The sequence below is a fragment of the Indicator indicator genome, chromosome 35 (genome assembly GCF_027791375.1).
Source record: "Indicator indicator isolate 239-I01 chromosome 35, UM_Iind_1.1, whole genome shotgun sequence".
Lineage (NCBI taxonomy): Eukaryota > Metazoa > Chordata > Aves > Piciformes > Indicatoridae > Indicator > Indicator indicator.
Window position 1 is genome coordinate 5,767,486 of NC_072044.1, and position 15,679 is coordinate 5,783,164.

General features: G+C 54.2%; 2 protein-coding genes across 2 annotated transcripts in view; one reads left to right on the forward strand and one right to left on the reverse strand.

Moving 5' to 3' along the window:
- Nucleotides 1-4,739, forward strand: part of MYOG (myogenin) — a 10,222-nt gene extending 5,483 nt beyond the window's left edge. The window contains exons 2-3 of the mRNA XM_054395914.1: nucleotides 2,745-2,826; nucleotides 4,618-4,739. Of these exons, the coding sequence (XP_054251889.1) occupies nucleotides 2,745-2,826; nucleotides 4,618-4,739 (204 nt within the window). The remainder of the gene's footprint in view (nucleotides 1-2,744; nucleotides 2,827-4,617) is intronic.
- Nucleotides 4,740-7,664: 2,925 nt separating this feature from the next.
- PPFIA4 (PTPRF interacting protein alpha 4) overlaps nucleotides 7,665-15,679 on the reverse strand; it is a 63,282-nt gene continuing 55,267 nt past the window's right edge. The window contains exons 26-29 of the mRNA XM_054395968.1: nucleotides 13,851-14,026; nucleotides 10,834-10,902; nucleotides 8,964-9,141; nucleotides 7,665-7,723 (exon numbers count right to left, since the gene is read on the reverse strand). Coding sequence (XP_054251943.1) covers nucleotides 7,665-7,723; nucleotides 8,964-9,141; nucleotides 10,834-10,902; nucleotides 13,851-14,026 — 482 coding nt within the window. The remainder of the gene's footprint in view (nucleotides 7,724-8,963; nucleotides 9,142-10,833; nucleotides 10,903-13,850; nucleotides 14,027-15,679) is intronic.

Genomic DNA, 15,679 nt, shown 5'->3' on the forward strand with positions numbered 1-15,679 from the left:
TAGAGATAGAGATAGAGATAGAGATAGAGATAGAGATAGAGATAGAGAGATAGAGATAGAGATAGAGATAGAGATAGAGATAGAGATAGAGATAGAGATAGAGATAGAGATAGAGATAGAGATAGAGATAGAGATAGAGATAGAGATAGAGATAGAGATAGAGATAGAGATAGAGATAGAGATAGAGATAGAGATAGAGATAGAGATAGAGATAGAGATAGAGATAGAGATAGAGATAGAGATAGAGATAGAGATAGAGATAGAGATAGAGATAGAGATAGAGATAGAGATAGAGATAGAGATAGAGATAGAGATAGAGATAGAGATAGAGATAGAGATAGAGATAGAGATAGAGATAGAGATAGAGATAGAGATAGAGATAGAGATAGAGAGATAGAGATAGAGATAGAGATAGAGATAGAGATAGAGATAGAGATAGAGATAGAGATAGAGATAGAGATAGAGATAGAGATAGAGATAGAGATAGAGAGAGATAGAGATAGAGATAGAGATAGAGATAGAGATAGAGATAGAGATAGAGATAGAGATAGAGATAGAGATAGAGATAGAGATAGAGATAGAGATAGAGATAGAGATAGAGATAGAGATAGAGATAGAGATAGAGATAGAGATAGAGATAGAGATAGAGATAGAGATAGAGATAGAGATAGAGATAGAGATAGAGATAGAGATAGAGATAGAGATAGAGATAGAGATAGAGATAGAGATAGAGATAGAGATAGAGATAGAGATAGAGATAGAGATAGAGATAGAGATAGAGATAGAGATAGAGATAGAGATAGAGATAGAGATAGAGACAGAGATAGAGATAGAGACAGAGACAGAGTGACAGAGATATAGAGACAGAGGCAATGACAGAGACAAAGACAGAAACAAAGACAGAGACAGAGATAGACAGAGACAGAGACAGAGACAGACAGCTAGAGATGATAGAGACAGAGATAGATGAATATAGATATAGGAGGACTTTATAAAAGGCACAGGAAAGAGGATTCACAGGAATTTGTCTCCTTCCAAACCCAGGGGTTTAAGGACCAAAGCAGTAGGAACTGGTTTGGCAGCCCAAGGTTTCAAGCTGAATAAAGAACTAAAATGACTTCCCCCCCACCCCTTCTACATATCCTTGGCATTTCCCAGTACAAGCCCACCAAGGGCTGGTGGGTTTGTTGGCTGCCCTTCCAAATGTGCCCCAGATTACCCTGAGCAATTCCTGGATCAGCTGCTCCAAGCTGACCTTCCTCCCAGGCACAGCCGAGGTAAAAACACAACAATCTAGGGGAGGAAGAAAAGTTCCTCTGTGTAAGAAGTTCTTACCTTAGTGGGAAATAAATCCAAGTGTTAATTAATTCCCTTCTGCTGCCATGAGCTTCTAGACCCTCAAGTGCCATTTCCAGGCTGCTGCAAAGAGCTGGGTCCTTGGGGTTGCTCCTGTAAATCAGCTTTTGGGTTCAACTCAAGCTCACAGTCCAGATAAAGACACAACCAACAGGGGAAAAAAAAAAAAAAAAGGTAAATCAGAGCTTTGCTGAGCCAGGCTCTCATTTTTCAGGCTGTCAGCTCTTTTCTCTCAACTGCTCCTTCAGCCCCAAATCCACAAATCAAACTGCTAAAAGCTCTTCCCCACAAATCCCCTTGGGATGGCCCTGAGGCTGGCCAGCCCCTGGGGGTTGTTTTTTTTAATCAGCCTGGTTCAATGGTTTTTCAGCAGAAATCTCTGCCCAAGGACATTCATCCAGCCCCAGCCCTTCCTCACAGCTCCTGGAGCAGAGACACTTTATTTAGAATCCTAGAATCAGTCAGGGTTGGAAGGGACCACAAGGCTCAGCCAGTCCCAACCCCCCTGCCATGGGCAGGGACACCTCACACTGGATCAGGCTGCCCAGAGCCTCATCCAGCCTGGCTGTAAACACCTCCAGGGATGGGGCCTCAACCACCTCCCTGGACAACCCATTCCAGGCTCTCACCACTCTCATGGGGAAGAACGTCTTCCTCATGTCCAGTCTCAATCTCCCCACATCCAGCTTTATTCCATTCCCCCCAGTCCTGTCACTCCCTAATATCCTAAAAAGTCCCTCCCCAGCTTTCTTGTAGCTTTTACCTGCAGGGAGTGGGTTGGCTCCATTCCCCCTGTGTGCAGAGCCCCCAGAGGAGGGTTTTTAGCCTTTATGGTTAACAAAGAATCACAGAATGCTCTGGGTTGGAAGGGACCTCCAAAGCTCATCCAGTCCAACCCCTCTGTAGTCAGCAGGGACATCCCCAACTAGATCAGGTCACCCAGAGCCCTGTTGAGCCTCATCTTGAGGCCACAACCACCTCCCTGGGCAACCTGTTCCAGTGTTCCACACTCCTCATGGTGCAGAACTTGTTCCTAACATCCAAGCACCTGAAGCATCTGGCCATGGTGGGTCCTGGGGACCCAGAATGCTGTTGACTCCTCTAGTCACTCTGGAAGTGGGCAGGGATGTGTCCATCTCCATAGGGCTGTGGTGATTTGGCACCCCAGTGGGTGGGTTTTGGGGTGATTGGTGGACTTGGGCTAGGCTGGAGGAGGTGAGACCCATGGTTGGCACAGAGTCATAGAGAGGTTTGGGTTGGAAAGGACCTTCAAGCTCATCCAGTTCCACCCCCCTGCCATGGGCTGGGACACCTCCCACCAGCCCAGCTTGCTCAAGGCCTCATCCAGCCTGGCTCTGAAGTCATCTCAGTATCTCAACTCCTTGCAGGCAGCCAGTGAGTGTGGGTCCAGCAGCTCATCCTGCAGCCCTGAGTGGAGCAGCCAGCTGGAGTTTGGCACCAATCCTGCAGGTAAGATCCTTCCCTTGGGGTCCTGCAGGCTCTGGGGTGGGGGGCAGCAATCTGGAGCACTGCAGCCCTGGAGCAGAGCATCACAGAGCCAACCCCCTCCCCAAGCAGAAGATGTCCAGAATGGAGGACAAAAGGAGCCTTGTCCTTCTCTCCCCAACCTGCTGTTGCAGGGCTGAACTCATCAATCTCTTTACTTGGCTCAGTGCTCAGCTAGTTCAGGCTTCCCCCACTGCCTGAATTCACAGGACACCTGCTCCTGGGAGCTGAGAAGCTGAGGTAGCAACCTGAGGCCCCAGCAGCTTGGTATCCATCAAGGGTTCCTCCATCACCATCCCTTGGCTTGGCTTTGCCCACTGGGGCCCTGAGTATTGCTGAGCACCACAGACCATCAGTGCCCTGGGCTCCCTTTCCCTCCCTGCAGCTGCTGATTTCTTCCTGCCCCCCCCCCCCCCCCCCCCCCCAAATCTACCTATTTTGGGTTCTTTCCCCAGAAGGTAGAAATTTAAATCTTATTTTCCAGTGGAGAATAAAACCCAAAAGAGTCCCAAAGTTTCAGTCCACATCACCCTCTCCAGGGTAGGGGAAGGTCTCATCCCCACCCAGGATGGGAGCACAGCTGGTCCCCAGGTCACTCTGGCTGTGTATGGGACCAAGGGGTCCTCACTATGCAGAGCCAGGAGCCATTCCCAGCACATGGTCACTGTCCCCAGCAGTCATCAAAGAATCATCATTAAGGTTGGAAAAGACCTTTAAGATCATCCAGTCCAATCATGGCCCAACTGCCATGACCACTAAACTATATCCTGAAGCACCACAGCTACAGCTTCCTGAACACCTCCAGGGAAGGGCTCTCACAGAATGGTTTGGGTTGGCAAAGCCCTCTGAGCTCATCCAGTCCTACACCAACACAACCCCACCAGGGCCACCAAACCATGGCCCCAAGTGCCATGGCCACACCTTGCTTGAATGTGTCCCTTGGAGTCCCTCCAGGGATGGGAATCCACCACCTCCCTGACCACTCCTCCTGCCAGAGGAAAAGAAGAAAAGAAGAAAAATCTCATCCAGAGATTTTTCTTCATCTCCAACCTAACCCTCCCCTAGCACAATTTCAGGCCATTGCCTCTCTTACCTGACCAACCCTGACCTGGCTCCAACCTCCTCTCAGGGAGCTGTAGAGAGCAATGAGGTCTCCCTTCAGCCTCCTCTTCTCCAGCCTCAATACCCCCAGGTCCCTCCAGCCCTGTTCTCCAGACCCCTCTGTAGCACTGGGAGCTGTCAGGAAGCAGCAGCCCAGTCTGGGCCAGCCTTGTCCCTCCTGCCTGTTGCAGACCAGCCCCAGGGGACTGAATTCCAGCCCAGTTCAGTCCCAGCCTTGCTGAGCAGCTCCTGCCTCAGGGCTGCCAGGGCCCTGCTGTGAGGCAGCTGCTGCCTGTGCTGCTGCTCTCCTGGCTCTGAGCTGAGCTCTGGGCTCTGCCCCCTCCCCGCCCCACTCCTTCTCCAAGGTACCTTGGTCCTTTCCAAGGCTGTGGGCAGCCATGAGCTGCACCCAGGTCACCCCTGGTTTGTTCTCTGGGCCTGGCAGCCTGGTGCCACTGTCCCAAGCCACCTGCCACATCCCCAGTGGTGCAGAGGTGGCTTCAGCAGGCTGAGAAGTGAATGTGGGGACAGAGAAGCTGCACTGCCACCTTCCAGCTCCAAGCCCCAGGCTCTCCTCCTGGCTCCAGCTTTCTCTGAGCCTGGCAGTCTCCATACTGAATGCCCCCAGGTCCCTCACCCCCTTGCTCTCCACAGATCACCTCCTGGCTGATGACCCAGCAGAGGACAGCAACCTCCACTCCCTGTCCTCCATCGTGGAGAGCATCGCGGTGCAGGACGTGGCAGTGACGTTCCCGGAGGAGCAGGTTCAAAACTGAGCAGGCACAACCCCCGCTGGCTCTTGGAGCTGGTAATGGGGTGGGAATAAGATGCCAGGAGGGTCCAACCACTGGAGATCATATTCACCCCTCTGGCATCGAGGATGGCACTGCTGAAACCACCTCCTCCTGCCCTGCTCCTCACAGACTGGGGAGCGCTGGGCACTGGGCTGTGCCACAGCTCCATGCTGGTGCCCGGTGCCAGGCTCTGCTCCACTCCCTGCCCCAGGGGGTGAGGGGTTTTTGGGGGCCAATGTGTGTGCTGGGTTCGCTTGCTGATTCTTTTCCAAGATGCTCTTTGACCAAGGTCTGTCCCTGGCTGGTGCCTGTGGGGTGCTGAGCCCCTGGAGGCTGCCCGTGGGGACTCTTCTGCTGGAAGCTGGCACCTGGGCGTTTTCCAAGGATTATTTTTGCTAACTTATTTGGAGTTTGTGTCTTTGTTGGGTTGGTTTTTTTTCTAAATAAAGGCATTCTTGTTTGGCCTGCTGGAGCTTTCCTCTTCCTGCTGGCCCCTCTCTTGTGCAGGGCTCCCCTCCTTCATAGAGTCACAGAATCAGAGAATCCCAGAATGGGTTGGTGTTGGATGGGACCTTCAAGAGCATTCAGTGCCAACCCTACTGGGTTGGACACCTCCCACCAGCCCAGATTGCCCAAGGCCTCATCCAGCCTGGCCCTAAACACCTCCAGGGAGGGGGCATCCACAGCCTCCCTGGGCAACCTATGCCAGTCTCTCCCCACCCTCACTCTCAACAATTTCTTCCTCATCTCCACTCTCACTCTCACCTTTCCCAGTGTCTCCCCACCCACACCCTCAACAATTTTTTCCTCCTCTCCACTCTCACTCTCCCCTCTCCCACCTCAAAGCCATTGTCCCTCATCCTGGCACTCCCAGCCCTTGGCCAGAGCCCCTCCCCAGCTCTCCTGGAGCCCCTTCAGGTCCTGCAAGGCTGCTCTGAGGTCTCCCTGGAGCCTTCCCTTCTCCAGGCTGAGCAGCCCCAACTCTCCCAGCCTGCCCCCACAGGGGAGGTTCTCCAGCCCTCTGATCATCTTGGTGGCCTCCTCTAGACCCCCAAAGAAGGCTCAAGCCAGCAGTGCTTTAAAATCCAGTTTATTGGAACACATATACATCCTGTCCTGCCCCCACCCAGGGTTTGGAGTCCATGCAGTACCAAGAATATGTTGAAAGGAAAGAGGGCATCGATAGAAAGGGCTTCACTGACTCCTCAAATTAAAAAAATATCTCAGACTGTAGGAGGTAAATAATACACCCAAAGGGACAGGGTGGCTGTAGAGCCTCTCAGATATTGCACTTCCAGACAGCACATGATAAGGATAAGGTCATTCCAGCCATCAATAAATATCACATCAGAAACAGGGGCCACACAAGGCAGACGTGGCATGAGGAGACAAAGAGATCCTACCCTACAGGGGAGAAATGGGAAGAGTTCAGAGCCTCCTGGATTCATCCCTGCCCGTAGCCTGGAGGCAGGAGGGGAGAGCATCTCCTCTGCACCCAGAGGGGAAGGGATGGGCAGGTCCATCCCGGGCTGGTGGGTGCCTGTTGTGTCTCTCCAAGCACCCAAGGAGGGTCCCCCTCTCCCGTGGGTGCTGGGTATGGCCTGGCTGGCACTGAGCCACATGGGGCAGTCTCAGCCCTTCCCCACACAGCCCTCGCTGGACCCACAGTGCAGGAGCAGCCTCCCTGCTAGGTGGCATCTGGCAGCAGCCCAAAAAGCAGCACCCTGGCTGCCTGCCCCTTGCAGACAGACCTTCCTCACCCCCAGAGTGGCTGGTTCCTGCTCCAGCCTCTGCAGCACCAACCCTGGCACCAGCCCTGCCCCCTCCCCGAGGGCAGCTCCTTGCCCAGCCACCCCAGCACGAGGATCTTCATGAGGCTGAACCTTCCTTGGCTTCAAGTCCTGTGGGCAGCAGCAGCCCTGATGCCCAGGGCTCAGGTGAGTCAGTGCAGCAGCCCATGGAGTGTTGGCAACGTGAACCAGGCAGGAGAAAGGGTTCCAAAAGCTGGCAGCCCACTTCTGGGGTGTCCCTGCTGCCAGGGGTGGATGGCACCACAGGCAGGCAGCATCCATGGCCCATCCCAAGCAGGGACATGTGGGAGCCAAGCTGTGGGGAGCCAGCCAGGGAAGCTGTGGGGTGCATGAGTGGAAGGGAGAAGATCCTTTCTGGTCCCCAGCAATGAGACTGCAGCATCTGTTGGTCTGTGCTGAGGAACAGGAGCAGGCCCCTGGGCTCTTGTCCTGAAAGGCAGCCAGCACCTGGTCATAGGGACAGTGGGGAAGTGCTGAGGAACCAAGAGGGAAAGGCCCTGTGAGGATGGTGGTCACCTCCACCCCAGCACCCACAAGCCACCAAACCCACACACTGCTGGTAAAGACTCCTCCTGGCACAGGGGAACCAACCCCCAGGGTACAGCAGGAGCCTCACTGAAGTGCTTGACTACCCTTCCCTCATCCCAGTGGGTCCCCCCAATCTGGGATGATGTCCTGAGCTTCCCAGTGGAGCTGCCTGTCCAGGGACTGGACCAGCCACGCGTGGCTGGGATGCTGAGCATCCCTTTGGTGTCCTCTCAGAGTTCTGTGAGCCTCAGGCAGTAGTGGTCTCTTCCCCCATCACTGAGGTCCCCAAGGTCCTCCATGGCAAGGCAAACCTTGGTGAAGGCAGCCCCCTGCCTGGCTGATGCTGGGCAGAGGACGCTGGGCAGAGGACGCTGGGCAGAGGATGCTGGGCAGAGGATGCTGGGCAGAGGACGCTGGGCAGAGGATGCTGGGCAGAGGACGCTGGGCAGAGGACGCTGGGCAGAGGATGCTGGGCCTGGTGCTCTCCTCTTGGTCCCCATCCAGCTCCAAGGCCTTGGAGTCCTCCTTGCACTTACCCAGGGCTGGGCTGGTTCCCATCAGCTGACCCTCAGCAGGAGTACGTCCGGACCGTGGAGGTCTCCAGCCTTGGTGACCCAGAGGCACCGACTGGAAGGGAGGCAGAGAGCAGAGCAATTAGGGACTGCCCCAATGAGCCCCCAGCTCCCCTCCCAGGCACTTATTAGGCAGCACCTCTGCACTGCAGGCACATGAAGATGAGGGTCAGAGGATGAGGCTGCTCTGATGCTCCTGAGTGTCTGGGGAGCTGCCAGCCTGGCCCTTGGGCCATCAGCACCCTGCTGCCCATGGGGGGTGTCCCAGCTTTCATTGCCCTCAGCCAGGTGGCAACTGCAGCTTCCAGGCATGGGGTGGAAAAGGTTGAGCAGAAGTTTGAGCCAAACCACTGGATGGAAAGCTGGAGCCAAGAGGAGAGCTGGGCCTGGGGTTTGCAGCTGGAAGGTGGCAGTGCAGCTTCTCTGTCCCCACATTCACTTCTCAGCCTGCTGAAGCCACCTCTGCACCACTGGGGATGTGGCAGGTGGCTTGGGACAGTGGCACCAGGCTGCCAGGCCCAGAGAACAAACCAGGGGTGACCTGGGTGCAGCTCATGGCTGCCCACAGCCTTGGAAAGGACCAAGGTACCTTGGAGAAGGAGTGGGGCGGGGAGGGGGCAGAGCCCAGAGCTCAGCTCAGAGCCAGGAGAGCAGCAGCACAGGCAGCAGCTGCCTCACAGCAGAGCTCTGGCAGCCCTGGGGCAGGAGCTGCTCAGCAAGGCTGAGGGAGACCTCATTGCTCTCTACAGCTCCCTGGGAGGAGGCTGGAGCCAGGTGGGGGTTGGGCTCTGCTCCCCAGTCTCAGGGGATAGAAGGAGAGGAAATGTCCTGAAATTGTGCCAGGGGAGGGTTAGGTTGGAGAGGAGGAAAACTTTCTTTGCTGCAAGAGTGGTCAGGGATAGGAGGAGGCTGCCCAGGGAGGTGGTGGAGTCCCCATGGCTGGAGGTGTCCAAGCAAGGTGTGGCCATGGCACTTGGGGCTGTGGTTTGGTGACCATGGTGGTGCTGGTTTGATGTAGGACTGGATGATCTCTGACCTGAACACTTCTGTGATTCTAAGAGAGAATCCCCAGGTCCCAAGGCTGCTTCCAGATGGGCACAGAGCCAGCCTGGAGGGCCAGGGAAACCCCTTGTGGCCACGGTTTGGTGCCCACAGTGGGGTTGGGTTGCTGTCGGCATGGACGATCTCAGAGGGCATTGCCAACCCAACCAATCCCACGACCGTTCCTTACCTTCACCACGAGGTCCGGGCAAGGCTCATGGGAGCTGACCCTGGGCAGGAGGGAGGTCACCTACCTTCGGGGGGCATCTTCTTGGCGGGGGCCGGCGGCGGGGGCAGGGGCACCAGGCTGGTGACGCGGAAGCCGGCGGGCAGGGTCTCGGCCGAGCCGCTCAGCAGGGTGATGCTGTGCAGGTCCCGCGGGCGGAAGCGCTTGCGCCAGGAGGGCGTCCGACGGAAGCTCTTCTCATCCCCCTGCCAGGGCACAGCAGCACACAGGGCTGGCATCAGTGCCAGCGCCACCTGCTGCCCCCCTGGCACGCCTCCACCTCTGTGCCAGCTCAAAGGGTGGGAAAGCCTGGGGTGGAACGGGGTGAAGGACACAGGAGAGCTCTCTGCCATCCTGTGCCAGCTTGACTGTCTGCTCTCCACTCTGCCTGCAGGATGTCTCCTGCCTTGGAGATTCAACACACAAGCTCCAGAAAGACCTCAAGGGATGTATCTAACCTTGGCCAGTGGCTGCTTCTCTCAGTGCTCTCAAGACTGAGTCCCATTGCCAGCACCACCTGCTGTTCCCTGGCACACCTCCACCTCTGTGCCAGCTCAAAGGGTGGAGAAGCCTGGGGTGGAATGGGGTGAAGGACACAGGAGGGCTCTCTGCCAGCTTGCCTGTCTGTTCTCCACTCTGCCTGCAGAATGTCTCCTGCCTGGAGACACCAACACACAAGCTCCACAAAGACCTCAAGGGATGCATCTAACCTTGGCCAGATGATGGCAGCTGGCAGTGGCTGCTTCTCTCAGTGCTCTCAAGACTGAGTCCCAGTGCCAGCACCACCTGCTGCCCCCTTGGCACACCTCCACCTCTGTGCCAACTCAAAGGGTGGAGAAGCCTAGGGTGGAATGGGGTGAAGGACACAGGAGAGTTCTGCCTTCCTGTGACACAGACTTTAGCCTTTCCAGCTTGCCTGCCTCTGCTCTCCACCCTGCCTGCAGGATGTCTCCTGCCTTGGAGACACCAACACACAAGCTCCAGAAAGACCTCAAGGGATGCATCTAACCTTGGCCAGATGATGGCAGCTGGCAGTGGGTGCTTCTCTCAGTGCTCTCAAGAGAGTCCTGAACACTCTGCTATCACATCCCATGGTGGAAAGTTACACACAGGAGAGACCTAGAGCAGCCTTGAGTGACCTGGGGCTAGTGGGAGGTGTCCCTGCCCATGGGAGGGGGTTTGGAACTGGATGATCTTCAAGGTTGCTCTTGCCCAGTGTCTGTCCCTTTAGCTCCATGAGTTTAACTGTTTAGGGCAGATTGAGACTGGAGATTAGGAAGAAATTCTTGGCAGTGAGGCTGGGGAGACACTTGAACAGGTTGCCCAGGGAGGCTGTGCATGTTCCCACCCTGGAGGTGTTCAAGGCCAGGCTGGATGAGTCCTGGAGCAAGCTGGGCTGGTGGGAGGTGTCCCTGTCCATGGCAGGGGCTTGGAACTGGATGGTCCTTGAGGTCCTTTCCCCAACCCATTCTATGAATCTATGACTTGCCACCTCCAGTGACTCCACAAGAGCAGGTTTCGAGCTGCCTGAAGGAACTTCTCTCTCCCACCAGCTTTACCCAGGGCAGATGTGTCCTGCCCAGAAGATCTGGGCCTCTAAGAGCCAGCACTAAAGGGGCTCCTGAGGAGTGCCCAGTGAAAGGCATCTGCTGAGCATGGGGCTAGAAATGCTGCATAAGGCTCTTCCTCTCCTGCCTCCACAGCCTGCTGGCAGGTCCCTTGGGCTTTACCTAACAGTCTGAGCTAATGCTGCTCCTGCAACTGCTCTAGAGAGCCTGTGACGCATTATTGGACACCCTTGGACAAGGAGGGAGTGGGCAGAGGTCCTGCCTGTCCTGCTTCTTGCCCCAGAGGAGGGGCTCAGCATGCTGTGGGTGTGGGAGAGGTTTGCCACTCACATCGTCCAGCCTGCGGTCCGTGCCCAGCGCCAGCAGGTTGTTGAACTCCCGCTCCAGCACCTGGCGAGCCTGAAAGCAACACAGAGTGAGGATTGCTCAGAGATGGAAACAGCTTCCAGCACAAAATCCCATCCCAGGAGAGGCAGAGGAGGACAGAGAAACAGCCCAGCTGCCACTTCAGTGCTCTGCTTTGGAAGACACAGCTGAGTTGGTCCAAAGGTGGAGGTTGATCACTTCTCCTGAGGAACAAGAGACAGACAGGAGGGAACAGCCTCTTGTTGCACCAGGGGAGGTTTAGGTTGGCCATAAGGGCCAATTTCTTCCCCAAAAAGGTTGTCAAGGCTTGGTGGTGGAGTCCCCATCCCTTGGAGGGGTGTCAAAGCCATGCAGATGTGGTGCTGAGTGCCATGGTTTAGTGGTGCCCTGGCAGTGCTGGGTTAAGGCTTGGAGCTAAAGATCTCAGAGAATCAGAGAATTGTCAGAGCTGGAAGGGAGCTCAAAGCTCAGCCAGTCCCAACCCCCCTGCCATGCCCAGGGACACCTCACACCACAGCAGGTTGCTCACAGCCACCTCCAGCCTGGCTGCAAACACCTCCGGGGATGAGGCTTCCACCACCTCCCTGGGCAACCTGTGCCAGTCTCTCACCACCCTTATGGGGAAGAACTTCCTAACATCCAATATGAATCTCCCCACTTCTGGTTTTGTTCCATTTCAAAGGTTTTCACAGAATCACAGAATGTTAGGGGCTGGAAGGGACCTTGAAAGCTCATCCAGTCCAACCCCCCTGCCAGAGCAGGAGCACCTAGAGCAGATCACACAGGAACACATCCAGGCAGGTACTGAATATCTCCAGAGAAGGAGACTCCACAACCCCCCTGGGCAGCCTGTTCCAGGGTTCTGTCACCTTCACAGTGACAAAATTTCTCCTCCTGTTTCCATGGAACTTCCTATGCCTCAACTTCCACCACTTCCCCTTGGCCTGGCACTGGGCATCACCCAGCAGAGCCTGGCTCCAGCCTCTGGGCACTCACGCTGAATATCTTTACCAACAGTAATGAAGTCACCTCTCAGGCTCCTCCTCTCCAAGCTACAGAGCCCTCAGCTCCCCCCTCAGGCTCTCCTCATAAGGGAGAGTTTTCTACCAAGGAAAATGATTCAGTATCTGAAGGGGGCTACAAGAAAGCTGGGGAGGGACTTTTGAGGGTATCAGGGAGCAACAGGACTTGAGGGGATGGAAGCAGAATAGAAATGGGGAGATTGAGATTGGATGTTAGGAAGAAATTCTTCCCCATGAGGGTGGTGAGAGACTGGCAGAGGTTGCCCAGGGAGGTGGTGGAAGCCTCATCCCTGGAGGTGTTTGCAGCCAGGCTGGAGGTGGCTGTGAGCAACCTGCTGTGTGTGAGGTGTCCCTGGCCATGGCAGGGGGGTTGGGACTGGATGAGCCTTGAGGTCCCTTCCAACCCTAACAATTCTGTGATTCTGTGATTCTCTGACCCTGCAGCTGGGGGGTCCACATTGCAGCTGTGTCCCATGCTGTCTACCCTCCTCCAACCCCCCACCCCCCTATGGTAGTTTTAGGCTATGCCTTTCAAATTTTTTCACAGATCTCAAAGAGGAAGTGGTAAAATGTAAATAAATCACTCCTGGGTGTAAAAAGGCAAATCAAGATCATTCCAACCAATCCCATGGGAGAGAGATCTACCATAAAATTTAGTTCCCAAAACAATCTCTCTCTTTTTGCTTCCTCAGACTGGGAGAATAACTCTGGGCTTGTGCTGGCTTCTGTTTCACCTTGGCTGCATTGTTCTGCCTGAGTCTAACATCTCTCTGCTCTTTCTCTTGTCCCTTTTGTACAGGGGGGGAAGGGGGAGGCAGGGGGGAAAGAAGCTGTTGCAGCTTCCCTGGTCTTTGGCCAGGGGGGTCCTGGTGCTGTTTATTGATTGTAAATACCTCTAAATCTTGTAAATCTTGTGTATTTGTACCCATCCATGGCATTCCATTGTAGGTTGTAGTTTTGCTTGTAAATCACAGTCTCACAGTATTTCAGAGGCTGGAATGGACCTCAGGAGATCATCAGGTCCAAGCCCCCTGCCAGAGCAGCATCACCCAGGGGAGTCTGCACAGGAATGCATCCAGGTGGGGCTGGAAAGGCTCCAGAGAAGGAGACTCCACAACCCCCCTGGGCAGCCTGCTCCAGGGCTCTGCCACCCTCACTGTGAAGAAGTTTCTCCTCATGTTGAGCTGAAACCTTCCATGCTCAAGTTTGTACCTGTTGGTCCTTGGCTTATTCCTGTGCAGCACCCAACAGAGCCTGGCCCCCTCCTCCTGCCCCCCACCCCTCAGCTATTGATAGACATTGATCAGATCCCTCTCAGTCTTCTCCTCTCCACACTAAACAGCCCCAGGGCTCTCAGTCTCTCTTCACAGGGGAGATGCTCAAGTCCCCAAATCCTCCTCGTGGCTCTCCCTTGGACTCTCTCCAGCAGGTCTCTGTCTCTCTGGAACTGGGGAGCCCCAAACTGGACACAGGATTGCAGCTGTGGTCTCAGCAGGGCAGAGGAGAGAGGCAGAAGAACCTCCCTAGCCCTGCTGGCCACACTTTTCTTGCCTATTGGCTCTCTTGGCCACCAGAGCACATTGCTGTCCCATGCAGCACTTGCTGCCCACCAGCACTCCAAGGTCTGTCTCTGTGGAGCTGCTTTCCAGCAGGGCAGCTTCCAACCTGTCCTGGTGCCTGTTGTTATTCCTCCCCAGATGCAGGACCCTGCCCTTGTCCTTATTAAACTCCATGAGGATTGCCTGCAGCCAGCTCTCAGCCTGTCCAGGTCACACTGGAGGCAGCACAGCCTGAGGGGTCTCAGCCACCCCCAGTTTGTATCATCAGAACTTGCTGCGGGTACAGCACAGCTTTCATTTGCTTCCACCTGAGCAGGTCTGGCAAATTGAACGTTGGGGTGGGGGGGAGGGAATGTTCAACCCACCACGCCCCCCTCCCCCCAGGGGCTGCTGCCCTCACCTGGGTGTTCTGTGTGGGGATCTGCAGCACGAGGGCCAGGCTGTTGTGGTCGAAGTTGTCGTCGAGGGCCAGCAGGGCGCCGTGCACGCCGCTCTCCGCCAGGTTGTTGGCGTAGTCCCGCAGCCCGATCGACTGGATCCAGTGGATCACCTGGTCGTTGGTCCACACCAGGACATCTGCAAGAGAGGGACACCACGGCCTGGGGTCACCTCACACCACCCTCTGGCTTCTGTGGGGGACCTGAGGATGCTCATGCCCTCCTTCGGTCTGGGAATGAGGCGGTGGGAGCTCTAAATGAGCCTAGGTGGGAGTTTAGTTTTAAATGAGCCTAGGTGGGAGTTTAGTTTTAAATGAGCCTAGGTGGGAGCTTTAAATGATCTTAGGTGGGAGTTTAATTTAAATAAGCCTAGGTGGGAGTTGTAAATGACCCTAGGGGGGAGTTCTAATTGAGTCTAGGGGGGAGTTTAGTTCTAATTGAGCCTAGGTAGGAGTTCTAAATGAGCCTAGGTGGGAGTTCTAATTGAACCTAGGTGGGAGTTCTAATTGAACCTAGGTGGGAGTTCTAATTGAGCCTAGGTGGGAGTTCTAATTGAACCTAGGTAGGAGTTCTAATTGAACCTAGGCGGGAGTTCTAATTGAGCTTAGGTAGGAGTTCTAATTGAACCTAGGTGGGAGTTCTAATTGAGCCTAGGTAGGAGTTCTAAATGAGCTTAGGTAGGAGTTCTAATTGAGCCTAGGTGGGAGTTCTAATTGAGCCTAGGTAGGAGTTCTAATTGAGCCTAGGTAGGAGTTCTAAATGAGCTTAGGTAGGAGTTCTAATTGAGCCTAGGTGGGAGTTCTAATTGAGCCTAGGTAGGAGTTCTAATTGAGCCTAGGTAGGAGTTCTAATTGAACCTAGGTGGGAGTTCTAATTGAGCTTAGGTAGGAGTTCTAATTGAGCCTAGGTAGGAGTTCTAATTGAACCTAGGTGGGAGTTCTAATTGAGCTTAGGTAGGAGTTCTAATTGAACCTAGGTGGGAGTTCTAATTGAGCCTAGGTAGGAGTTCTAATTGAGCCTAGGTGGGAGTTCTAATTGAACCTAGGTGGGAGTTCTAATTGAGCTTAGGTAGGAGTTCTAATTGAGCCTAGGTAGGAGTTCTAATTGAACCTAGGTGGGAGTTCTAACTGAGCCTAGGTGGGAGTTCTAATTGAGCCTAGGTGGGAGTTCTAATTGAACCTAGGTGGGAGTTTTAATTGAGCCTAGGTGGGAGTTCTAATTGAGCCTAGGTAGGAGTTCTAATTGAACCTAGGTGGGAGTTTTAATTGAGCCTAGGTGGGACTTCTAATTGAGCCTAGGTAGGAGTTCTAATTGAACCTAGGTGGGAGTTCTAACTGAGCCTAGGTGGGAGTTCTAATTGAGCTTAGGCAGGAGTTCTAATTGAGCCTAGGTAGGAGTTCTAATTGAACCTAGGTGGGAGTTCTAATTGAGCTTAGGTAGGAGTTCTAATTGAGCCTAGGTAGGAGTTCTAATTGAACCTAGGTGGGAGTTCTAATTGAGCTTAGGTAGGAGTTCTAATTGAGCCTAGGTAGGAGTTCTAATTGAACCTAGGTGGGAGTTCTAATTGAGCTTAGGTAGGAGTTCTAATTGAGCCTAGGTAGGAGTTCTAATTGACCCTAGGTGGGAGTTCTAACTGAGCTTAGGTAGGAGTTCTAATTGAACCTAGGTGGGAGTTCTAATTGAGCTTAGGTAGGAGTTCTAATTGAACCTAGGTAGGAGTTCTAATTGAGCTTAGGTAGGAGTTCTAATTGAGCCTAGGTAGGAGTTCTAATTGAGCTTAGGTAGGAGTTCT